The sequence below is a fragment of the Saccopteryx leptura genome, chromosome 3 (genome assembly GCF_036850995.1).
Source record: "Saccopteryx leptura isolate mSacLep1 chromosome 3, mSacLep1_pri_phased_curated, whole genome shotgun sequence".
Taxonomy (NCBI): Eukaryota; Metazoa; Chordata; class Mammalia; order Chiroptera; family Emballonuridae; genus Saccopteryx; species Saccopteryx leptura.
In genome coordinates, this window is record NC_089505.1 from 79,969,020 (window position 1) to 79,992,277 (window position 23,258).

At 48.5% G+C, this 23,258-nt stretch overlaps 1 protein-coding gene and 2 pseudogenes across 2 annotated transcripts in view; 1 reads left to right on the forward strand and 2 right to left on the reverse strand.

Moving 5' to 3' along the window:
• Positions 1-10,228, reverse strand: part of LOC136398234 (leukocyte immunoglobulin-like receptor subfamily A member 5) — a 62,722-nt pseudogene extending 52,494 nt beyond the window's left edge.
• Positions 1,761-3,981, forward strand: LOC136397188 (leukocyte immunoglobulin-like receptor subfamily A member 6; annotated as a pseudogene).
• A 6,743-nt stretch (positions 10,229-16,971) lies between the features above and the next one.
• LOC136399389 (leukocyte immunoglobulin-like receptor subfamily A member 6) overlaps positions 16,972-23,258 on the reverse strand; it is a 56,645-nt gene continuing 50,358 nt past the window's right edge. The window contains exons 1-9 of one of the 2 annotated variants that reach the window (XM_066374472.1): positions 22,881-23,005; positions 22,717-22,752; positions 22,281-22,565; positions 21,831-22,133; positions 21,317-21,610; positions 20,480-20,530; positions 20,062-20,337; positions 19,613-19,915; positions 16,972-17,448 (exon numbers count right to left, since the gene is read on the reverse strand). In XM_066374472.1, coding sequence (XP_066230569.1) covers positions 17,216-17,448; positions 19,613-19,915; positions 20,062-20,337; positions 20,480-20,530; positions 21,317-21,610; positions 21,831-22,133; positions 22,281-22,565; positions 22,717-22,752; positions 22,881-22,950 — 1,851 coding nt within the window. In that variant the 5' untranslated portion in view covers positions 22,951-23,005 and the 3' untranslated portion in view covers positions 16,972-17,215. Of the gene's footprint in view, positions 17,449-19,612; positions 19,916-20,061; positions 20,338-20,479; positions 20,531-21,316; positions 21,611-21,830; positions 22,134-22,280; positions 22,566-22,716; positions 22,753-22,880; positions 23,006-23,258 lie in introns of those variants that run through there. The other variant, XM_066374473.1, reaches the window with a different exon arrangement.

The window sequence follows — 23,258 nt, forward strand, 5'->3', positions numbered from 1 at the left end:
CTACTGGGTATCTACCCCCAAAACATAAAATCATTGGTACATCAAGACACATGCAGCCTGACCAGGCAGTGGCACAGTGGATAGAGCGTTGGACTGGGATGCAAAGGACCCAGGTTTGAGAACCCGAGGTGGTCAGCTTGAGTGTGGACTCATATGGTTTGAGCAAAGCTCATCAGCTTAGATGCAAGGTCGCTGGCTTGAGCAAGGGGTTACTCGGTCTGCTGAAGGCCCACGGTCAAGGCACATGTGAGAAAGAATCAATGAACAACTAAGGTGTTGCAACAAAAAACTTATGACTGATACTTCTCATCTCTCTCTGTTCCTGTCTATTTGTTTCTATCTATCCCTCTCTCTGACTCTCTCTCTGTCTCTGTAAAAATAAATAAATAAATAAAAAGACACATGCATCCCCATATTCATCACAGCATTATTCCCTGCCATGGGCCAGCCACGAGGAGTATATTCAGGTCCCGAGCAGGAATGGTACAGAATTGAAGAAAATAGACAGAAAGAATTAAAGAATATAAAAGATGGGGTCCGCTGGGCTTCACAGTTGCTGCTAGCAGAAAATTACCACTCTAACAGAGCTACAAAACATGGCCACTCCCAGATACCACATCCTTCTTTATTTACAGGGCAAAGTAGAAATTAGCAATCAATGACTTTTCTGATTACAGTTTCCAAGGCAACTCAAGAATTCCATCAAGTGCAAAACCCCCCACCAATATATCATATAAGCATACACAAAGAAGGCAGTCTTTTCTTCCAGGAAACATGGGGGGGGGGGTAGGATGAGCAAATACGTGGAGGTCTGGGGAAGGGCTTAGCCTTTTACACCTTCACAGAACAAGTGATGTGGGGGGTTGGGCAGCAGCCAGTTCCCAGCACCACTGTCCCCCAGAAATTCAAACTCTAAAAAACATGTTGATTTTTTGGTCCCCAACAATTCACAGTAGCCTAGACACAGAAACAATAGATGTGTGAATCAATAGAATGAATAGAGAAGATGCAGTACATATATACAATGAAATACTACTCAGTCATAAGAAACAATGACATAGTGACATTTATGACAATATAGATGAACATTGAGAACTTTGTGCTGAGTGAAATAAGTAAATCAGAGAAAGCTAAGAACTATACTATTTTACAGATAGGTGGAATATAAAACTGAGACTCATGCAAGTAGATAAAAGTCAACTGGTTAGCAGAGGCAGGGGGATACTGGGGAGGTGAGTGGGAGAGGGGGTGATGGAAGTGTGTAAACAGAAAAAATATAAGGTGACAGAAAATGATTTGGCTTTGGGTGATGGGTATACAATGTAAGCAACAGTTTAAATGAAATAGTAATGTTCACCTGAAACCTATGTCATCTTATTCATCTATGTCACGGTGTTAAAGTTAAATTTCTAAATAAAATTTAAATATTTAAAATAAAATAAAAAGAGCCAGCCACTTGAGTCAACCCAAGTCACGAAGTTATGTTTTATCTGTGATCAGATCAGACCAGGCAGAGAATTCTGGAATCAGAAGAGAAGCCAGGTCTGGTTTCAGTGTCTCTAGAGGCCCTGCAGTCTCCTGAGCCCTCATCAAGGAAAAACCCAGAGCCAGGCCATGGGGGAGCCATCCCCTTGCTGTGTGTCCACAGCTGTGGGAACCCGGAAGGGCGGTAGCTCCTGACTCACCACATCCTGTGTGTCTCTGTCCTTTAGGATCATGGGCTCCTCCATCTGCAGAGTAGGAACACTTCAACCAGACCCATGCTGTGCCTCCTCTCTGCTATTCTCTGCCTCGGTCAGTTGTGGACATGGGGATGGTGCAGCACAATGGGTTAGGGAGGCTACACATCCCTGTTCATGGGGAATTTAGGCTCAGGCAGCTCCAGATGTTGGGATCCTGCTGGGAAGGGAATCATCTCAGACATCCAGGTACAAACCTCTGACAGGTACTCTCTTCCAGGGCTGAGTTTGGGCCAGAGGACCCGCGTGCAGACAGGTGAGTCCTCCCCAGGATCCCTTGGGGCTCAGGAGGGAGCACAGAGGTCCTGGGATGAGGTGATAGAAAGGAGGGTGTTGGGCTGAGCTGGGGAATAAGGGAGGGGAGGGTGTTCGCAATGAACCATCTGGTTTCCTTCCAGGGACCCTCCCCAAACCCACCACCTGAGCTGAGCCAGGCCCTGTCATCCCCTTGGAAAGCTCTGTGACCATCTGGTGTCAGGGGCCCCTGGAGGCCCAGGAGTTCCATTTGTATAAAAGAAACATACGTGTCCTTTGGGACACACAGACCTCACAGAAGCCCATGAACAAGAGAGCTTTCTCCATCACACACATGACAAACGATGACACAGGGATATATTACTGTAACTATTAAAGTCCCACTGGCTGGTCAGAATGCAGTGACCCCCTGGAGCAGGTGATGACAGGTGAGGGGACACTCAGGGTCCCAGTCTCAGACTCTGCCCTCAAGAAGGGGGTCTGCCCTCAGTGGGTCTCCCCTCTCAAAGCCCAGCCCTGGGGGACTGGAAAGAGGTCTGAGCCTCATTCAACACTCTGCCTCCTCCTCCTAAGATTCTACAGAAAACTCAGCCCTGCCCAGTCCTGTCATGACCTCAGGAGGGAACATGACCCTGCAGTGTGGATCTGAGATGGCATTTGACTAATTCATTCTGATTCAGGAAGGAGATCACAGTTCCTCCCAGAACCTGGACTCACAGCATTGCCCCAGTGGAGGATACCGGGCCCTGTTCCCTGTGGGCCCCGTGACCCCCAGCCACAGGTGGACATTCAGATGCTATGGCTGTCACAGGGACAGACACCAGGGGTGCTCACAGCCCACTGATGCCCTGGAGCTCCTGGTCTCATGTGAGTCTCATTATTGTCTCATCCAGGGATTAAGGCATCAGAAACTAATCCCTGGACCCAGACTCATTAGTGGGGTCTTCACTGTAAGTTGGGCCTCATGGGAGAGTGTGAGCTGAGGGGAACCTGGGTCAGAAACACAGAGAGAGACAGTGAGACCTGGGCCAGGACAGGAGAAGACATTGTGTGGGAGGAGCAGCCCCTGTAACTCACGTCTGGCTCCCCAGGGGTGTCTCAGAAGCCCTCCCTCCTGACCCAGCAGGGCCCCATCGTGATCTCTGGACAGAGCCTGACCCTCCAGTGTCGCTCTGATGTCAGATATGACAGGTTTATTCTGTTTAAAAAGGGGAGACATGACCTCTCCCATAGCCTTGTTATGCAGCCTCAGGCTGGGCTCTCTCAGGCCAACTTCTCCCTGGACACTGTGAGCAGCTCCCACAGGGGCCGGTACAGATGCTACGGTGGATACAAACTCTCCTCCGAGTGGTCGGCGCCCAGTGACCCCGTGGACATCCTGGTGGCAGGTGAGGACCCAATGGGTTCAGTCAGGGACCCAGACTCTGCACAGGTCCTGGTGAAGGATCTCAGGTGGTGATGGGCAGAGTAAACGTGCAGGGTCCCAGGGAGGGAGACAGAGAGAGACAGGGGATGGGAGGGGAGGGGAGACTCAGAGAAGCAGAGACAGACAGAGAGGAGGGTCCTCAGAGAGAGGGCTGCTGACTCTCAGGTCTGAACAAGGTGGTGGGCAGCCCCTCACCCACCCTCCCTCTCTCTAGGACGGCTCCCTGACAGACCCTCCCTCTCAGTGGATGCAGCCGGGCCCCACAGTGGCCTCAGGAGAGACCGTGCCCCTGCTGTGTCAGTCACAGAGCCTGATGAACACTTTCCTTCTGTCCAAGGAAGGGATAGCCGATCCCCCCTGCGTCTTAGATCAGAGCTCCGAGCTCAGCAGTACCAGGCAGAGATCTCCATGAGTCCTGTGACCTCAGCCCACGGGAGGACCTACAGGTGCTACAGCTCACAGAACAGCAACCCCTACCTGCTGTCACAGCCCAGTGAGACCCTGGAGCTCCTGGTCTCAGGTGAGAGAACACTGACCCTGTCCTTTCTGAGCTCAGTCTAAGGGCCTTGTCCCCAGAACTCATCAGGCTGTATGGGAGAGAAGGGGCTGTAGGTTTGGTCACACAGGGGACATCAGCCCCTAAGAGACCCTGTCACCCCTCTCCACCTGTTTCCCCTCTCCTGGGTCCAGAATGTGTCAGGCTGGCAGCAGGAGGGTCTTGAGGAGCTCACAGTGCAGACAGAGGACAGAGTCTGAGTGACTTGTGGAATCCAGGGTCACCAGCAGCTCCTCACCCCCTTCCTGTCCACATTCTCATTGCCCTTTGCAGGTCCCAGCCCACCCGCAGGGCCCATCTCCACAGCTGGTGAGTCACTGAGAACTCTGCTCAGAGGGAGCACAGACCACCCAGGGCAGTTCTGAGGGTCTATCAGGGGATCCAGTGTCCCCCAGACACTCAAGGATGGGCTGTGTCCCAGGGGCAGGGAATCAGGCAGAGATGCTGAGATCCACAGGGCTCCCAGAGCCCTGAGGCCAACAGGTGACAGGTGAATGATCATGGCAGAGGGAGATTCTGGAAACCAGCCTCCCTAAGGGACATCAGGGCTCATGTGAGGAGAGGGAAGACCTCACACCTTGGCCACCATCCTGATTTCCAGGAGGAGAGAAGGGACAGCCTGGCCCCACAGCAGGAGCATCAGAGCCAGGAGCTGACCCAGGTCTGAATCCTGCCCCCTCTCTCCTCTGACCTGATTCTGAATTGAGGTAATGTACATGGATTCCCTGGACCCCTGGCCAATCTGTTTGTCCCTTTACAGTGTCACCATCACTGCTACAGAGGGGACATTCTCCACAACATCATATCCTGTGGCCTTCCTTGTGAGGCCCCCTCTCCAAGGAGCTCAGAGCCAGAACTGAAAGAAAATCTGAGCTCTGGGCCACGATTCTCTCCTTGAACACTTGGGGACACTGAGGTCCATGCAGAGGAAGGGTGTGACCAAGTCAGCATCTCAACAGGTGTTCAAACCCTCCACATGACTCAGTCTCTATCCTCCATGGACCCAACACCACCTCCCCACAGAGAACATCACTGACCCCTCGTTGGGTGTGACTGCTGCTGGGAGGGACCAATCCTCAGAGCCTCCAGGGAATCAGGAAGGAGGTGCGGCATAGGGGCTACCTCCCACCCCCCACTCGAGCTGACTGCTCCTTCTCACACCTGGGCCCCAACATCTCCCTCTACCATGACCATTCTACCTGTCACCTGCCACCTCAGGGTCCTTGAGCCCTGTGGTCCCACCTATTACCCACCATCTGTTGAGAACTACCAGCTCCTCTGGGAGACAGGGCTGTGCTGAGTCTCTGGGGGCAGGAGGTCATCTGAGAGACTCAGTTCCACCCTGGGATGGTCTGTGCTCCCCCTGAGCCCAGAGGCCCCAGTGACTAACAAGAGTGTAGATGGACCTGTAAGGGGTGGTGCTTTACAGAGTTCTAGAAATGAGGGCAGGAAGGGGGCTGAAGTCTGGAGCTGACTCCGGTGTCCTGACCTCACTCAAACTCTTCCCCTCCACCTGTTGTGTGGTCCCCAAAAACCTTTACTACAAACGTGACACCGTTCAGACCCAGGTGAGTTGGTGTGAGTAGGCAGGTGTAGGAAGACCTCTAAGGAGCAGATCTGCTTGGCTGACCCCCCACTGAGATTCCTCACCCCCAGCTTAGTCCAGGCCTTCCAGTGTGCAACACCGAGAGCTGACTGAGCTCAGAATGAAGATCAAGGTCCTCTCACCTGAAAGCCATACCTCCAAGGGTCACAAAGGTGAGATTACTCTTGGAGACACTTACTAAATTATCCTGCCAGTCTCAGAGCCCTGGGATCCCTGTGGATCTCAGTATCTCTGACCGACTCTCAGCCCCTGGGACACAGCCCATCCTTGAGTGTCTGGGGGACACTGGATCCCCTGATAGACTCTCAGAACTGCCGTGGGTGGTCTGTGCTCCCTCTGAGCAGAGTTCTCAGTGACTCATCCGCTGTGGTAATGGGCCCTGTGGGTAGGAGGCTGCGACCTTCAGGGGGTCTTGGGAATGAGAATAAAAGTGTGGTGAGAGGCTGGGGTCACCCTGGAGTCCCCAAATCATTCTTCTCCTACAACTGGCCTGTGTCACCCAAAGACACTCCCCTGGCCCACCTGCCACTTTCAAAACCCATGAGAGCAGGAGGGGTGAGAAATGATGAATGGATCTGAGGGGCAGAACTCTGCTGTGAGACCATGACCCAGAGCCCCCTGACTCTCATCCAACTTCTGATGTGTCTTGGGGACAGGACCCTGAGCTGACAGTGCTCAGGAAGGATGGGGTTGAGGGCACCTCACCTGAGAGCAGTAGATCCAAGGGGTCACTGGGGTGTAACTACTCCTGGGGATACTTCTTAAAATAGCCATAACATCTGAATGTCCTCCTGTGTCTGAGGGTCACAGGGTCCACAGGAAACAGGGCCCTAAACGTCTCATTGCCATGTTGATGTTAGTCCAGGGTCCAAGAAAACTTGTCTTCTCCTGTCTTACTCAGAACAAAATTGTCAAATGGCTGCTCAGAGCCACTCTGGAGGGTAACATTTCCTCCTGAGGTCACGACAGGGCTGGGCAGGGCTAAGATTCTGGGTTTGCTGTAGAGTCCTGGAAGCAGAAGAGGCAGCATGTGAGATGAGACTCACCCCCCCCCATTTCCCCCAGGATAGGTCTATGAGAGGGGGGACCCCTTTCCAGAGGGCATAGCCTGAGGTTGGAACCAATCACCTGTCACCACCAGCACCAGGGGTCACTGCGCTCTGACCATCCAGTGGGGCTGAGGTAGTTACAGTAATATCTTCCTGGATAGATGTTTTTCATGAAGAATTTGGCCTTGTCCTTGGGCTTCAGTGGTTTCTTTCTATCCAAGGACGTGTTCATGTCTTCTGTATACAGATGGAACTCCTGGGCCTCCAGGGTCCCCTGACACCAGATGGTCACAGATCTCCCCCAGAGGATGAGAGGGCCTGGCTCAGTCCAGATGGTGGGTTTGAGGAAGGTCACTGGAAGGAGACCAGAGGTTGCATTACTAAGAGCCCCACTGTGGGAGACTGCAAGCTGACAGGGTCATTGCAGTTTAGATTTGTGGGGGACAGAAGTGTGGGGGCTGACAGTGAGCTGACAGGGTCCTTGCTGCCCATCCCCCCACTTCACTTGCTTGATCAAGTTGCTAAAGGCTCAGCTCTTGCCCACAACCTGGTTGTTTACTTAAGTTGCTAGAGGCAATTGACATGCCCTTCCTCTCATCCTTTGTTTGTTCTGATGTGGGTTGATTTCAGTTATGCATGGTGGGGGGATTCCTGTTTATGCCTTAAATGGATTCCTGTTTATGCCTCAGAAGTGTGACTTTGTATCAGAGACTTCCTTATTTGCATACAGCTCTGCACTATACAATAAAGCAGACCTGGGGCTTGCTTTGCTCTGGCTTGCCATCAGCTTGCAGAGACCTCCTGATATCATCCTTTTCCTCTCTGAGTTTATTTCTTCATTATGCACTATTCTCACTCAGGACCTGGACAATTTCTAGCTGCACTGGTCTGTGGCACCCCAACCCTCATTCCTCAATAACCCCAGTACACCCTACCCAGGACCTCTGTGCTCCCTCCTGAGCCCCAGGGGGGTGAAGTAAGAGGTGGGACACAAAGCCTGGGGAGGACTCACCTGCCTGCACGCGGGTCCTCTGGCCCAGACTCAGTCTTGAAAGAGAGTTTTTGTCAATGATTTATACCCAAACATCTAAGCTGATTTATTTTTATTAGGGCCCCGTTTACTTGAGCTGCCTGAGCCTAAAGTTTTCCATATAAAAATGGATGTAGCCACCCCACCCTCTCCTGCTGCCCCCTCCCTCTGTCCACACTGACTGAGTCAGAGAAGAGTGGAGAGGAGGGACAGCATGGCATCTGTTCAGAGTGTTCCTGCTCTGCAGATGGAGGAGACCCTGGGTCTGAAGGACAGACACATACAGGATGTGGTGAGTCAGGGGCTGCTGTCCTTCTGGGTTTCACAGTTGTGGACACACAGCAAGGGGATGACCTCACCCAGGTCTGGCTCTCAGGTTCCCCTGGAAGAGGGCTCAGGAGAACTCCAGGGTCTGTGGAGATGCTCAGCCTCATCGGAGTTTTCATCTAAATCCCCGAGCCTTTCTGCTTTAGAAGATACCAGGGACCTCTGGAAATTGTGTCCCACCTGCACGTGGGTTCTCAGACCCAGACATGGCCTTGGAGAGAGTTTACTGGGAGAGGTATGCACATGAGTCTTTAGCTGAACCCTCCTCCCCCAGAGCCTTCTGAGTCTCTGGCTGTCCTGACAGACTAGGGCCTGGCTCTTGGACACCATCACTCATAATCTAGAAACTCCATTTTCTCCTTAAATCTCACTGAGGAAAAGCAGGGCTATAAGGGTAGGGGTCATGGTGTCTCCTCCCTCTGGTCCAGGCTGTGCAGATGGACGAGGCCACAGTGCACTCAGGACAGACAGACACTCACACTGTCCATTTGATAGCCAGTGTCTGTCACAAGGCTTTCACATCAGCAGCCCCACAACAGAGGTGAATTCCCTTCCCTAGAGCCTGGCTCTCATGTTCATGATGAAGCATGAAGTACACCTGTTGTCACCCTGACACGCCCTTCCAAGTGATGTGACCCAGGCCATGTCCTTCCATGTCAGAGCCTCCCTCATGGGGTCACTTTCATTCTCAGCCCATCCATCAACTCTTCCCTGTGAGGTCCTCACCATGGACGGTGGTCACCAGGTTCTGGAGATGCCTCAGGAAGACCTGTGTCCCTGTGACTGCAGAGCTCAGATCAGCAGGGACAGGTCCACTATCTTCCTGTGCAGTTCAGGTCCAGTGTCTCTGACAATGAGCACAAAGAGGAAATACAGGAAGATAAGGGAAGGAAATAGGTCCTTTCCATGGTCCCAGAGTGTGGCTTTCTTTGTATCACACCTTCCACAATCTTCTTTCTTCTCCTACAACAGCATCCACCCTGACCATCCTGGGGCAATGTTATGACTCATTCCTGCCTCCTCAGTGCCCTTGTTCCTTGGGCAGAGTTGTCCCCTCATTTTGTGTCCCTGTCTTCATTTTACAGATAATGACTAGGTTACTTCTCTTACTTGGGGGAAAAGCCAAGTCTTACTTGAATATTCTTCCATCATTTACTTCATGACCTTGGGCAGTAATGTTTATCCTCGGCACCTCAGTTTTCTGGTCTGCATCATGTTGCCATAAACCTTAGTAGTCAGAGTGATTGTGAGGTCAGTGGTTTTTGGACACGAGAGAAATCAATCCTTGTTAATTTCAGATCTCATTAATACGTTTGGCATCAGCCATGACAGATCAGGCATCCACTTCACTGTCTAATCAGGGGTCCCCAAACTTTTTACACAGGGGACCAGTTCACTGTCCCTCAGACCGTTGGAGGGCCGGACTATAAAAATAACAAATCCAGTACACACTGCACATATATTATTTTAAAGTAAAAAAATAAAACGGGAACAAATACAATATTTAAAATAAAAAAAACAATTAAATTTAAATCAACAAACTGACCAGTATTTCAATGGGAACTATGGGCCTGCTTTTGGCTAATGAGATGGTCAATGTCTGGCTCCATATTTGTCACTGCTAGCCATAACAAGTGATATGACGTGCTTCCGGAGCCGTGACCGTGTATCCCGTGTCACTGGAAGCAGTACTGTATGTGAGCGACGTTGTGCTTTGCAGTGCCACCACATACAGTACTCCAGGACCATAGGATGCAGATGCATGTTGTGCTCCTCTCACTGACCACCAATAAAAGAGGTGCCCCTTCCGGAAGTGCAGCGGGGGCTGGATAAATGGCCTCAGGGGGCTGCATGTGGCCCGAGGGCCGTAGTTTGGGGACCCCTGGTCTAGATAAAGTGATAAGTTTGCCCAATCAGGAACTCCCATCTGCTCCTAATGCTGATAAATGCTATTCATGATATTTGTAAAGTAAGTGGCACATCATTTCAGAAAAGGAAAAAGGAAGATTTCCAAAATGTAGAAGGAGCCACAATAGAGTTTAAAGGGCCACAGATGAGTGGTCACTGGTGCCTGAGCACAGCCAGAGGTCATCAGTATGAAGGTTTTCAACCATGTGTGGACAAGAGAGGGACCCTGGAGCCCTCACAGTCAGGGAGAAAGCAGCTCTCAAGGTAGCATTGTCCTCTTTTCCACATTTGAAATGAGCACTGGGGCATCTCTGCCCACTGACTTACCTCATGGTCAGCAACCAGCTCCGTTTCCTGTGTGTGTATGCAACAGATTCAATGCATTCTGGTCCAACCTGGGCATCTGTCCAGGTGTGAGTGTGAGACTCAACTTGGAGCCATCTCTGCCCAGCACATCAGAGTCTGATGCTAAGTTTGGGAGAGTGGACGCCATGGGGAAGGCAGCTGCAGCTATCCATCTCTTCCAGTCCTGTGCATCCGGACAGCCCTGGGAGAAGCTCTCTGTGGACAACATGGTCTGAGGGAGGTGAACATCCAACAGAAACAAACATCACAGAGCAATCCTGATTATGAAAAATAGTGGCATGAAAGACTGTCTACAGGGTCATTAATAAAGATATCACTTCTTTTTTTAATTATATTCATAAAATTTATTTTAATGAGGTGACATTGATCAATAAAAGTACATTAGCTCCAGGTAAATGTCTGTATAGCATTTGAACTGTTGATTACATTGTATGCTCCTCACCCAAAGTCAAATCATTTTCAGTCACCAGATATTTGTTCCTCTTTACTCCCCTCCCCCACACCCTCCTCCACCACATCATTCTCCCTAGGAGAGCACTTCATTTTAACTATGTTCATGAATCTTAGCTTTATACCCCACCTATATATAAAATCATATAGTTCTTAGACTTTTCTGATTTACTTAATTCATTCAGTAGAATGTTCTCAAGACCCATCCATGTTTCATAAAGGGCAATATGTCATCACTTCTTATGGCTGAGTAGTATTCCATTGTATCTATCTACCACATCTAATTTATCCAACCCTCTATTGAGGGACACTTTAGTTCTCTTTATGTCTTGGCCACTGGGATTAATGCTGAGATGAACATGGAGGTGCATGTGTCTTTACACATCAAAGTTTTCGAGTTTGGGAGTAAGATACCTAGTAGAGAGATTGCTGTGTCATATGGTAATTCTAATCTTAGTATTTTGAGGAGCCACCATACTGTCTTCCATAATGGCTGTACCAGTTTACATTCCCACCAACAGTGAATGAGGGTTCTTTTTTCTCTGCAACCTCTCCAACACTAGCTTGTACTTGTCTAATTGATAATAGCTAATCTCACAAGTGTGAGGTGGTAGGCTATTGCAGTTTTGATTTGCATTTCTCTAATAGTTAGTGAAGATGAGGACTTTTTAATATATCTGCTGGCCATTTGTATGTCTTATTGGGAGGACTCTCTGTTCAGGGCCTCTCCCCATTTTTAAAAATAAGACATGGTGATTTTAATGGAGATTGCACTAAATTTGTATATTGCTTTGGGTAATACAGCCATTTTAACTATGTTGATCCTTTCAGTACATGAACATAAAATATTTTCTGATTTCATTGTGTATTTTTCAGTTTCTTTAATTATACTTTGTAGATTTTAGTATATAAGTCTTTCATGTGCTTTGTTAAATTGATTCTTAGGTATTCTGGGGGTTTTTGTGTGTCTGCAATTGTAAAAGGAATTATGGTTTTTTAGTTCATTTTTTGAAGTTTCATTGTTGACATAGAAAAAGTTGTAGAATTTTGTATATTGAGTTTTTATCCTTCAACTTTATTGTATTGGTTTATTGTTTCTAGTGGTTCTTCAGTGGAGTCTTTGTGTTTTTTTAAATACCAGATCATGTCCTCTGCAAAATTCTACAAATAATCAGAACACTAGAAATATATGAAGCTCACTTTAATTAACCATATTTTCATATCTAAAAAACAGAGAAGAAACATTATCCAATTTTTCTTGAATCAAAGATAGCTACCCTTAACATGTCCTTACTTTATTCCATTTTCAGTCTATGAAGGGTTTTTTTAAATAAAAATAATTGAATGATAAAATAAAATAATTAAATAAGCACATAAACAAAAAAAATATGTATTTATATAAGATATGCTTTGATACTGTGACAAAGTGAAAACCAAGAAATACAGGAAAACCCAGTGCTCATGAAAATTGAGGAAGACATTCAGGTTTTCTCCACTCCCACATAATGGCAGTGGTTCCTTGCACAGACAGGGCATACTACTGTGAACTTTGCAAAGTTCATAAAGAATAATTTCTTGCCTGACCTGTGGTGGAGCAGTGAATAAAGCATCGACTTGGAAATGCTGAGGTCGCCGGTTCGAAACCCTGGGCTTGCCTGGTCAAGGCACATATGGGAGTTGATGCTTCTAGCTCCTCCCCACCTTCTCTGTCTGTCTCTCTCTCCTCTCTTTCTCTCCCTCTCTGTCTTTCTCTCTCTCCCTTTCTCCTCTCTAAAATGAATTTAAAAATTTTAAAAAGAATAATTTCTTGACTTTTTTATAGTAAAATTTACTGGAAGACAACTTTATACATAACTAAGGCCTTTGAGATTGGGAATAAAATTCTGCTTTGATATATGAGAGAACAAAGTTCCAGATGTGGAGAGAGTTTTGTCATTGGGTTTCATCTAGGAAGGAGAGGTCTCAGCAAACTATACTTGATCTTAGACTCCCAGTGGGCCCTCAAGCACCCTGGTCCCCAAAATCACAAGCCTCTTTACTCTATCTTCATACATGGGCCTGAATCAATAGGAGTCAGGATGGCACTCCGGGGCCCAGGGTCAGCACCATGGACAGAGGCATGCATAGTGCCTGCTTTCTCCCCACCTGAGCTGAGCATCTTCACCTACATTTGTTTCCTCTAAGACTGAGGACAAAAGGCACCAACGAATGAGATGTTGCTTGATATATGGGGATGGTCCTCATGGTCACCGGAGGTGCAGATGTCATATAAATATGTAAATCCCAGCAGGACAGAAAGAAACATGGGTGACAAGGTCCAGGTTCCGTGTGACAATTCAGTTTCTCACCAGCCCTTAAAGGAAGATATAAGGAGACACCAGCTTCTCCGACCTTTCAGATCATATCTGAGCTCACCAGATCCCGTATACTCTACCTCTACCTCATGTGAAAGACAAAGTTAGAAGGTGACACCTGTCCCAGAACGTGAGATTGCAGATTCAGGACAGGTCTGAAAGCCACCAAGTTTCTGTTCCAGTTCTGCTTCTGCCATCTCTAGAATTTGTGTGACCTAGAAAACTCACGTCTTTTCTGAGTTTCCATAAATGCACATGTTGTTCCTTCCTTCCCTGATTCAATCAAATATACAACGTCTTCAGAGGACTTACCATGTCCAGCCATGACAAAGGCTCTGGGGATTCACAGGGGAAAAAGAGAGATTCCTTTTCTCGGTGTGTGGAGCTCAGATTAATGAAGACAGATATTAAAAATACTTAGAATAACGGGTAACTCATATATAGTTTAAGCAAACTTTAGGAATAAAACAGAGAATGGGACACATAGACTAGTCACAGGTGACATCATACATCTGAGTCATCAGAGTGAGGGGTCCCCCTGGGGATGGAGAGGTCCATGGAATGAGCAGTGGAGAGACCTGAGACTGGTGATAATTTCAGAGCAGAGAGACAGAGACATCATTGAGCACAGAGAAAATGCTCTGTTTTAAGAGTTTACAACACTCTGGAGGAAGCTGGCTCCTACTCTCAGAATTGTGAGCACGGTGCATGTATTTTGGACATTTCAGGTAACAGGTCTTTTTTTAACAAGAGAGTATAGAAACAGATTTCAGGTTTTAGTGATCATCACTGTGCAATAATAAAACATAGGAAAGATATATTTATCATAACCCGTAACATCAAACCAAGAGTAATCCAAACCATAGATGATGTGTTATTCATATTCTAAGAGTTTTATGGGGATTTCTCATATAATCTGATACAAACCCTATGACACAAACCTATGTAGACTTCAGGAGGATTACAAAGGAAAAGTTTTTAGTCTTTATCATGGTCTAGGAGATGTGAGGAAAATTCTGCTATGTTCAGACAAGCTCAGTGGGTCATATGTGAGAAGTCACAAACACATGTTCATTTACTCGAGCTGTGTGTGTATGTGTTTTGAGGTGAATGGAGGTGTTCAACTGTGATGACTTTGTTTGTACAGGGGGGCTGTTTTAACTGACTATGGTGAGTATATCTCAAACAAGGACATTGTCTTTATGGAATGGCCCCAATGGCATCTCCAATCGATGAAAGCTGAGAGAACAGAACAATGTTCAATTCCTCATTCTCTTTTCCTTTGGCAACAATCATCAAATTTAAATAGACTTCCCTGTGTACTTCCTTTACCCATGTTCCCTGCATCATGAAATCAAAATAGAAGAGCTTAGATTTTACTTTTGGAAGCTGGACCCCTGTGGGTGGGCTGTGTGCATGGAGGGTCAGACCAGGTTGGGTGTTAGAAGAGCCTCTAGAGGAAGTGAGAGGAATGAATGGGATAGGACTGGGGCCTGGGGTTGGGTTGGGAAGGACATGAATGAGGTCATACAGAGCAGATGTTTTGAATCTTCAGCTGGGTATGGGCTGTGGTGATACCCCAGGGTAAAGAGGGCTCAGGGACAGAGCTGTTTAAATTTAATAGTCGGGTGTGAAGAAAAAGAGAGTGAGAAACTGAGCACTGTTTTACCCTGCTTTGGTGTGCTGGAGGGGCTAATGGAGCGATTTCATCAAGAATGACAAGTTGGTGGATGGACCCAAGTGGAGAGGCTATAATACTGTTATGGAACTCACAGAAAAAAGCAAGACCTTCTCCCTGGTCCGCTCTCCCTCTCTCCCTTAAAATTCCCTTTAGCAAATTCCTTGTTCTATAAATAGCACCTTCTTTCTCTTCATGGCTCTCTTGCAAAACTTCTGAGTCATCTCTCCATTCCCAGTGCCCCTTCCTCTCTTGAGCAGGACTCTTCTTCTCTCACTGAATTCTGTCTGCGAACACTACATCAGAGGAAATTCAGAGTGTAATTGAAAGGAGAGCTGTAACGTGTGTGGACTGTCAGCCCTGAGCAGGAATTGTGCCTTTCTGAGTCTCCTGCTTTCCCTGCAGAGAGGTGACAGTGATGTCTCTGCTCAGCCTTGTTGAGAGGAAGCAGAAAATCAAAAAACATATTTTCTTATTTTTTATTTAGAGAATTAAATTTAACAAGGTGATATTTATTAATAAGAGTACATAGGTTTCAGATAAACATATCTATAGCATTTGAACTTTTGAATATGTTATTTAGGAGGTAAACATTTCTATAGCATTTAAATTGTTGATTTTGTTGTATAGCCATTGACAAAATTCAAATCATTTTGTGTCACTATATATTTCTCCCTCTTTTTCCCTTCCCACCCACTCCCTTTCTATCCTCTCCCCCACATTCTATTCCCCATATCCACTTCCCCCTGATAACGACTTCATTTTTATCTATGTTCATGAGCCTCAGTTTTATATTGCACCTATGTGTGACATCATATACAGTTTTTTGTTTTTCGTGATTTACAAATATCACCCAGTATAACATTCTCAAAAAACAATTCATGTTGTTGTAAATGGCACTATGCCACCATCATTTCTTCTGGCGGAGTAGTATTCCATTGTATATATATCACATCTTTTTTATCCAGCCCTCTAACAAGGAAAATTTTGAATGTTTCTATGTCATGGACACTGAATAATGGTGCAATAAACATGGAGGTGCATGTGTCTTTATGTACCAATGTCTTCAAGTTTTGGGTGTAGATATCTAGTAAAGGGATTGCTGGGTCATATGGTAGGTCTATTCTTAGTTTTTCAAGGAACAATGATTCTATTTTTATGTACTTTGGCCATAAAGAACAATTTTTGAATTTGACGCCAAAGACAAGGAAAATAAAGGCAAAAATAAGTGGATCAAACTGTATCAAATAAAATGTTTTTGCACAGCCACAGAAACTGACAACAAAACAAAAAGCTGGCAACAAAATGGGAGATAATATTTGTAATTTACAACTCTGATAAAAGGTTAATATCCAAAATATGTAAAGAACTCACAAAGCTCAGAAACAAATAAGCAAAGAATCCAATTTAAAAATGTGGAGAGAACCTGAGGACCTGAAAAGACACTTCTTCCAAGAGGACATACAGCTATATACCAAGATGCTCATCATCACAAGCAATTCAAGAAATGCAAATTAAAACTACTGTACAATGAGATAGCATTTCACAACTGTTATATTGGCTATTGTCAACAAGACAGACAATAAAAATGGAGTATTTTCAAGATACACTCTCCTTGCAATTTTTACATATATAACAGAGTATTATCAAGTGTAATCACCACACTATATATCAGACACCTAGGACGTGTTAACCTCATAACTGGAAGTTGATACTCTTTAATCAACCTCTCTCCTTTTCCCACACTCCCCATGGTAACCCCATCCCATTCTCTAATTTCTACAATTTTGGCTTTTATAGTTTTCACATAGTTGTGAGATCACTCAATATTTACTTTTGTCTGTGTGATATAGCTCATATTTTTAAAAAAAACTTGTCCTCAATATCCGTTCATGTTGTTCTAAGTGGCACAATTTCCTTCCATTTAGGGTTGAATAACATTCCATTATATGTATATCCAGACTCTAAAAAGTTTAACAAATCAAGTCATTTTAAACTATGATTGCTTATAGAGACACACTTCCATTAAGCTGTCCCTACACCACCAGTGATGACATCCAAGGAAATGGTGCAGGTGACATCTCAGGAAGACAGAAGAATTGTCTTCTGAGAGGGTGGAAGACATCATTTTGGGTTTATTTCTTCCAGGCTCAGATCTGATTTTGTCCAATTATGCAGTTAATAAACTGAGAAGATAAAGATATAATGCTGTCCATCTGGAAATGTGGTGATTAGAAATAACGAATATTTCTAGGCCAAAAGGTACAGGAGACCATGAGGTATTAGGTGTGTGGACCCAAACCGGCCATGTGCAATGGACCCGCATGTCACAGGCATGTGGAATGATGGAGGATTGTTACAATCAACCTTAGATAGGGAGAGAACATACACATTTAATGGAGGAAGAGTCCTGTGCAGGGAGCACACAGACATTTCCTGCACCCAAACCCTGTTTACATCACTGCACAGTCTCAGAAGACAGTTTCTTCAGAACATGGTCCAGACTTTCTCCCACCACCTCCTAGGTCATCACATGTGCTCCAAGACTCCTCCTCTCTGAACACTGCATTGTTTCCTCTGTGGTCACATGCTGGCTCATCATGGGTCCTTCTCTGGCTGTTTTGAGCTTGAAACAGCAGCACCACAAGGGCCACCAGGATCAGTCCAGCCACATTTATGCGAATGAGGTTCTCCACTGTGTAGTCTTGGGAATAGACAAAGAGATCACAGAGGTCAGGGCAGGCCAAAGTCACTCCAAGATACTGGATGTCCACCCAGAACTCATACATTCCCATCACAGGACACGACCCTGTGAGTCCAGCCCCATAACTGAGGACTTCTCCTTCTCACCACTCTTGGGGTCTGACTTGCTTTGTGATGGGCATATGGTGTCAGGTGCTCTGAGAACCATGGACTGAGGGAAGAAGAGAGGACTTACAAACACACGACCTCACCCTCGTTTTGTGCTCTCAGAAGCCCTGATTCTCAGGTCATAACTTCTGCCCAGTCCCCTAGTGACCCTGTCTCACCTCTGCCAGGTTCCCTGGTCTCCTCATTGGGTCCTCTCAGCCTCCTGTGACGCTGACCCTGCACGGACTCACTGTGGACCAGAGGGACCCGTGCCCAGAGCTCAGGAACAGTGATAAACATGGTCATGACACAGGTATGCTTGACTGCTGTGCTCAGTGTTCAGTCTGAGAGCAGACCCTGTAAACTCTCTCCTTCAGAGTTCAGAGACCCCACTTACTCAGCAGCTGACTGACCAGGAGCCATGCAGGAGGGGTGAATGTCATCCTTTGTGGGGCCCCCTGAACTCCCTCATTTATCACTGCCTCAGACTCTGCAGAGACAGGGCCCTGATCTGAGTGAGCTCAGGAAAAACAGGGTCACAATTACCTCACCGGAAATCAGGTAGTGCTTCAGGGGGTCACTGAGTTGTGACAGGACGAAGAGGTTGGTGCTGTGTGAGCTGTCGCACCTATAGTGTCCCCCTCCCATGCTGAGTTCACAGGACTCATGGAGAACTGTGCCTAGCTGGACCAAGCTAAATAGTTTGGTCTAAGATACAGTAGAGGGGCAGAGGATGAGCTCAGCAGTTCTTGGGTAGAATAAAAGTTTCCCTTAGACATGTGAATGACCCAGATGAGTCACCAAGTACCTTGCTGCACAGAGAGAGGTCTTCTAGTGTGCCGTTCTAGAAAGAAGGAAGTCAGGCTGAGCTAGGGCACTGACCTCCTGAGTGCTGTGAGGACCACTATGTCACCTGATCTCACAGCAGCCTGTGAGCATATGGGACCAGGGAAGAACAGGCACTAACCCGACACTCAGAAAACAAAAGGGACCACTTGAATCCCACAGAGAGCCGGAAACAGAACCAGGACTTCTTCCTGGCCTCTGGCTCCTCTGAGCTGAGCACCTGAGCTGAGACAATGTACCAGGATGGCCAAGATCCTCGTTCTGCCTGTCTCTCCCTGTGCATTGTCACCACCAATGATATAGAGGGGACAATCCTATAATATCACATTTGGGGGTTTCTCTGTGAAGCCCCTTCTCCCAGGAGCTCAAAGCCAGAACTGAAAGGAAATCTGAGCTCTGGGCCACAATTCTCTCCTTCTATACTTGTGGACACTGAGGACACGCAGAGGAAGGTGGGTTTATGTCACACAGGTGTCTCCACAGGTGACTGATCTCCCCACATGGCTCAGCTGCTGTCCCTCATGGACATACTCACCACCTCCTGACAGACCCTGACTACATGGGGGTGACAGGGGCATCCCCAGAGCCTCTGCAATCAAGAAGGAAGGGAGAGTGAGGGTTGCTATCACGCCAGCTGAGCTCAGACGCCCCCTCCTCTAGCCTGGGTTCCACAACCTCCCTCTGCCAGGACCACCCACCTGTCACCTGCCAGCCTCAGAGCCCTGGAACCCTGTGGATCTCAGCATCTCTGCCTGCCTCCCAGCTCCCCTGGGACACAGCCCATCCCTGAGTGTCTGGGGGACACTGGATCCCCTGATAGACCCTCAGAACTGCCCTGGGTGTTCTGTGCTCCCTCTGAGAAGAGTTCTCAGTGACTCACCAGCTGTGGAGATGGGCCCGGGGTGGGGACCTGGGGCCCCAGTGGGTCATGACAATGAAGGTAAAAGTGTGGTGAGAGGCTGGGAATAACTGTGGAGTCCCTGAATCACTCACACTCTCTCTTACATCTGCTCTGTGGACCCTCTCAAGACACTCACCTTGCACACCTACAACTTTACAAATGCCGGAGAGGGAGAGGGGTGCTCAGAGCCCCTCCCTCTCACCCAACATCAGATGATCCTGGGGACCGGACCTGATTGAGTGCTGAGAAAGATTGCAGTCAGGGCGCTCACCTGAGTCCAGTAGATCCAGGGGGTCACTGGGGTGTGACCACTCCTGGGGGTACTTCTTAAAATAGCCATAGCATCTGAATGTCCTCCTGTGTCTGAGAGTCACAGGGTCAACAGGAAACAGGGCCCTAAATGTCTCATTGCCGTGTTGATGTGAGTCCAAGGTCCAAGAAAACTTGTCTTCTCCTGTCTTAGTCAGAACAAAACTGTCAAATGGCTGCTCAGAGCCACACTGGAGGGTCACGTTCCCTCCTGAGGTCACAACAGGGCTGGGCAGGGCTGAGAGGCTGGGTTTGCTGTAGAATCCTAGGAGAGGAGGAGGCAGCGTGTTAGATGGGCTCACCCCTCCTTCATGTACCTCAAGGCTGGGCTGTGAGAGGGGAAACCCCCTGAGAGCAGACCCCCTTCCTGAGGACAGAGACTGAGGCTAGGACCCCTGAGTGTCCCCTCACCTGTCACCACGAGCTCCAGGGGGTCACTGCGCTCTGACCAGCCAACGGGACTGAGGTAGTTACAATAATATCTCCCTGTAGAGTTGTTTTTCACAAAGAACTTCGCCTTGTCCCTGGGCTCCAGTGGTTTCTGTCTGTCCAAGCAAGTATTCATGTCTTCTGTATGCAGACAGTACTCCTGGGCCTGCAGGGTCCCCTGACACCAGATGGTCACAGAACTTCCTAAGAGGTTAACAGAGGCTGGCTCAGCCCAAATGATGGGTTTGGGGAGGATCCCTGGAAGGAAACCAGAGGCTGCATTATAAAAACACTCCTTACCCTCATTCTCCTATTCAGTCAAACCCTCCTGTTTTATCCTCTTTTTCCCATGTTTTCAGGTCATCTGCGCTCTCTCTGAGCAGAGTCCTCAGTGACTCACCAGCTGTGGAGATGGACGCTGTGGGTGGGGTGCCAGACCCTTCAGAGGATCCTGGGAATGTGAACAGGAGGAGGGTGAGGCCTTGGAGCTGACCCTGGAGTCCCCACTTCACTCACACTCATCTACAGATGCCCTGTGTCTCCCCAAGACCATCCTGATGCCCACCTGACACATTCTGGGCTCAGTTGAGTGGAAGAGAGTGGACAGGGGTGGAAGGGCGGAGGAAGGGCAGTTTTCCTCTGGGGGACCATCCCTTGAGCCCCCTCACTCCCTTCCAGCCTGACTGCTCCTGGGGACAAGGCCCTGAGGGTCTGAGAAAACAAGCTCCAGAGGCTCACTGGGGTGTGACAACAGGTAGGGGAGTAGCTGCATGATCTGTAGCACCTGTAGGGTCCCCCATGACTAAAGTCACAGGACTCATGAAGAACTGATCCTGGCATAAATCTAACGTTGGGGGGGGGATGGTATGATGTGGCTCCTCACTGGACAGAAATACTGACCTTCAGACCTCATGAATGACAGTGAAGGGTCATGTCATTTTCTGAGGCCTCTGTGGGGCCTGGCAGCTCTGAGAGGTAGGGTATCCCAGGCCACTGTCCTAAGGAAACTGAAAGACATCCTGCCCACCTGTTCTGAACTGAGTCACTACTCCCCTCTCTGAAGACCCTCATCTCTGTCTGTTTCCATTTCTCCTGAGTCCTTTTCCTGACCCACCCTGTCTCTCTCTGTCTCCCTCTCTGGGACCCTGCATGTTGCTCTGCCCATCACCACCTGAGACCCCCCCCAGCAGGGTCTGTGCAGAGTCTGGGTCCCTGACTGAACCCGCTGACTCCTCACCTTCTACCAAGATGTCCACGGGGTCACTGGGGGCCGACGACTTAGAAGAGAGGTTGTGTCCACTGTAGCGTCTGTACCGGCCCCCGTGGAAGCCATTCAGAGAGTCTGGGGGGAAGTCAGCCTGAGAGAGCCCAGGCTGGGGCTGCCAGCCAGATCGCTGAGTGATCGGTCTTACCACCTTGGACAGTGCAAATCTATCATCGCTGACATCAGAGTGACACTGGAGGGTCAGGCTCTGTCCAGAGGCCATGATGGGGCCCTGCTGGGTCAGGAGGGAGGGCTTCTGAGAGACACCTGGGGAGACCAGATGTCAGTTACAGGGCTGCTCCTCCCATACAATAGCTTCTCTTGTTCTGGCCACCAGCTGACACTGTCTTTCACTGTTTGTGTCTCTGATCAAGAATATCCTGGAGCACCTCCTCCCACACTCTCTCATGAGGTCCTCTCTGAGCAGAAACCCCATAACCTGTCTTGTCCCCCAAACATGGATGTGGCAGGGATGGAAATTCCTCACCTGAGACCAGGAGCTCCACCGTGTCACTGCGATGTGACCACACCTGGGGGCTGTCCCTGTAACAGCCATAGCATCTGAACATCCACCTATGGCTGGGAGTCACAGGACCCACAGGAAACAAGGCTTGGAACTGTCCATTGTGGTTTGGCTGTGAGTCCAGGGTCCAGGAAAAGCCATGATCTCTTTCTTGAATCAGAATAAACCTGTCAAATCCCTGCTCAGAGCCACATTGGAGGGTCACGTTCCCTCCTGAGGTCACGACAGGGCTGGGCAGGGCTGAGAGGCTGGGTTTGCTGTAGAATCCTAGGAGAGGAGGAGGCAGCATGTTAGATGGGGCTCACACCTCCCTCACGTCCCCCAGGGCTAGGCTATGAGAGGGGAGACCCCCTGAGAGCAGACCCCCTTCCCGAGGGCAGAGCCTGAGGCTGGGACCCCTGAATGTCCTCTCACCTGTCACCACTAGCTCCAGGGAGTCACTACGCTCTGACCAGCCAGTGGAGCTGAGATAGCTACAGTGATATATCCCTGCATCACACTCTGTCATGTGTGTGATGGAGAACTTGGCCTTTTTTGTGGGCTTCAGTGACCTTTGTGTGTACCAGGTCATGGCGCTTCCCACTTTGTCCAAAGAGAACTCCTGGGCCTTCAGGGTCCCCTGACACCAGAGAGTCACAGAGTTCCCCCAGGGGATCACAGAGCTGGGTTCAACACAGATGCTAGGTTTGTGGAAGGTCCCTGGTAGAAAATCAAAGGCTGCATTACAAAGACCTTCCCCTCCCTCATTCCCCAATAAGCACAAGGTACGCCACCCTAAGACCCCTGTGCTCCCTCCTGAGCCCCAGGGGGTGAAGTAAGAGGTGGGACATGGAGCCTGGGGAGGACTCACCTGTCTGCACGTGGGTCCTCTGGCCCAGACTCAGCCCTGGAAGAGAGTCCTTGTCAGAGGATTCTACCCAAACATCTAAGCTGATTTATTTTTATTAGGGCCCTGTTCACTTGAGCTGACTGAGCCCAAAGTTTTCCATATAAAAATGAGTGTAACTGACTCACCCTTTCCTGCTGCCCCCTCCCATGTCCACAACTGACCGAGGCAGAGAAGAGCAGAGAGAAGGGACAGCATGGCATCTGCTCGGAGTGCTCCCGCTCTGCAGATGGAGGAGCCTCTGGGCCTGAAGGACAGAGACGCACAGGGTGTGGTGAGTCAGGGGCAGCTGCCGCCCTTCTGGGTTCCCACAGCTGTGGACACACAGCAAGGGGACGGCCCCTTCCTGGTCCTGCCTCTGAGTTTCTTCAGGAGGAGGGCTCAGGAGGACTCTGGGATCTCAGGAGACATGTCAGTTCCCACCTAATTTCCAGGTTCTTATCTCTGCCTGTTCAGAACTCCTGCTCTGAGAGGGTGGGCCCCAAATTCTCGTCCTCATTCAGCCC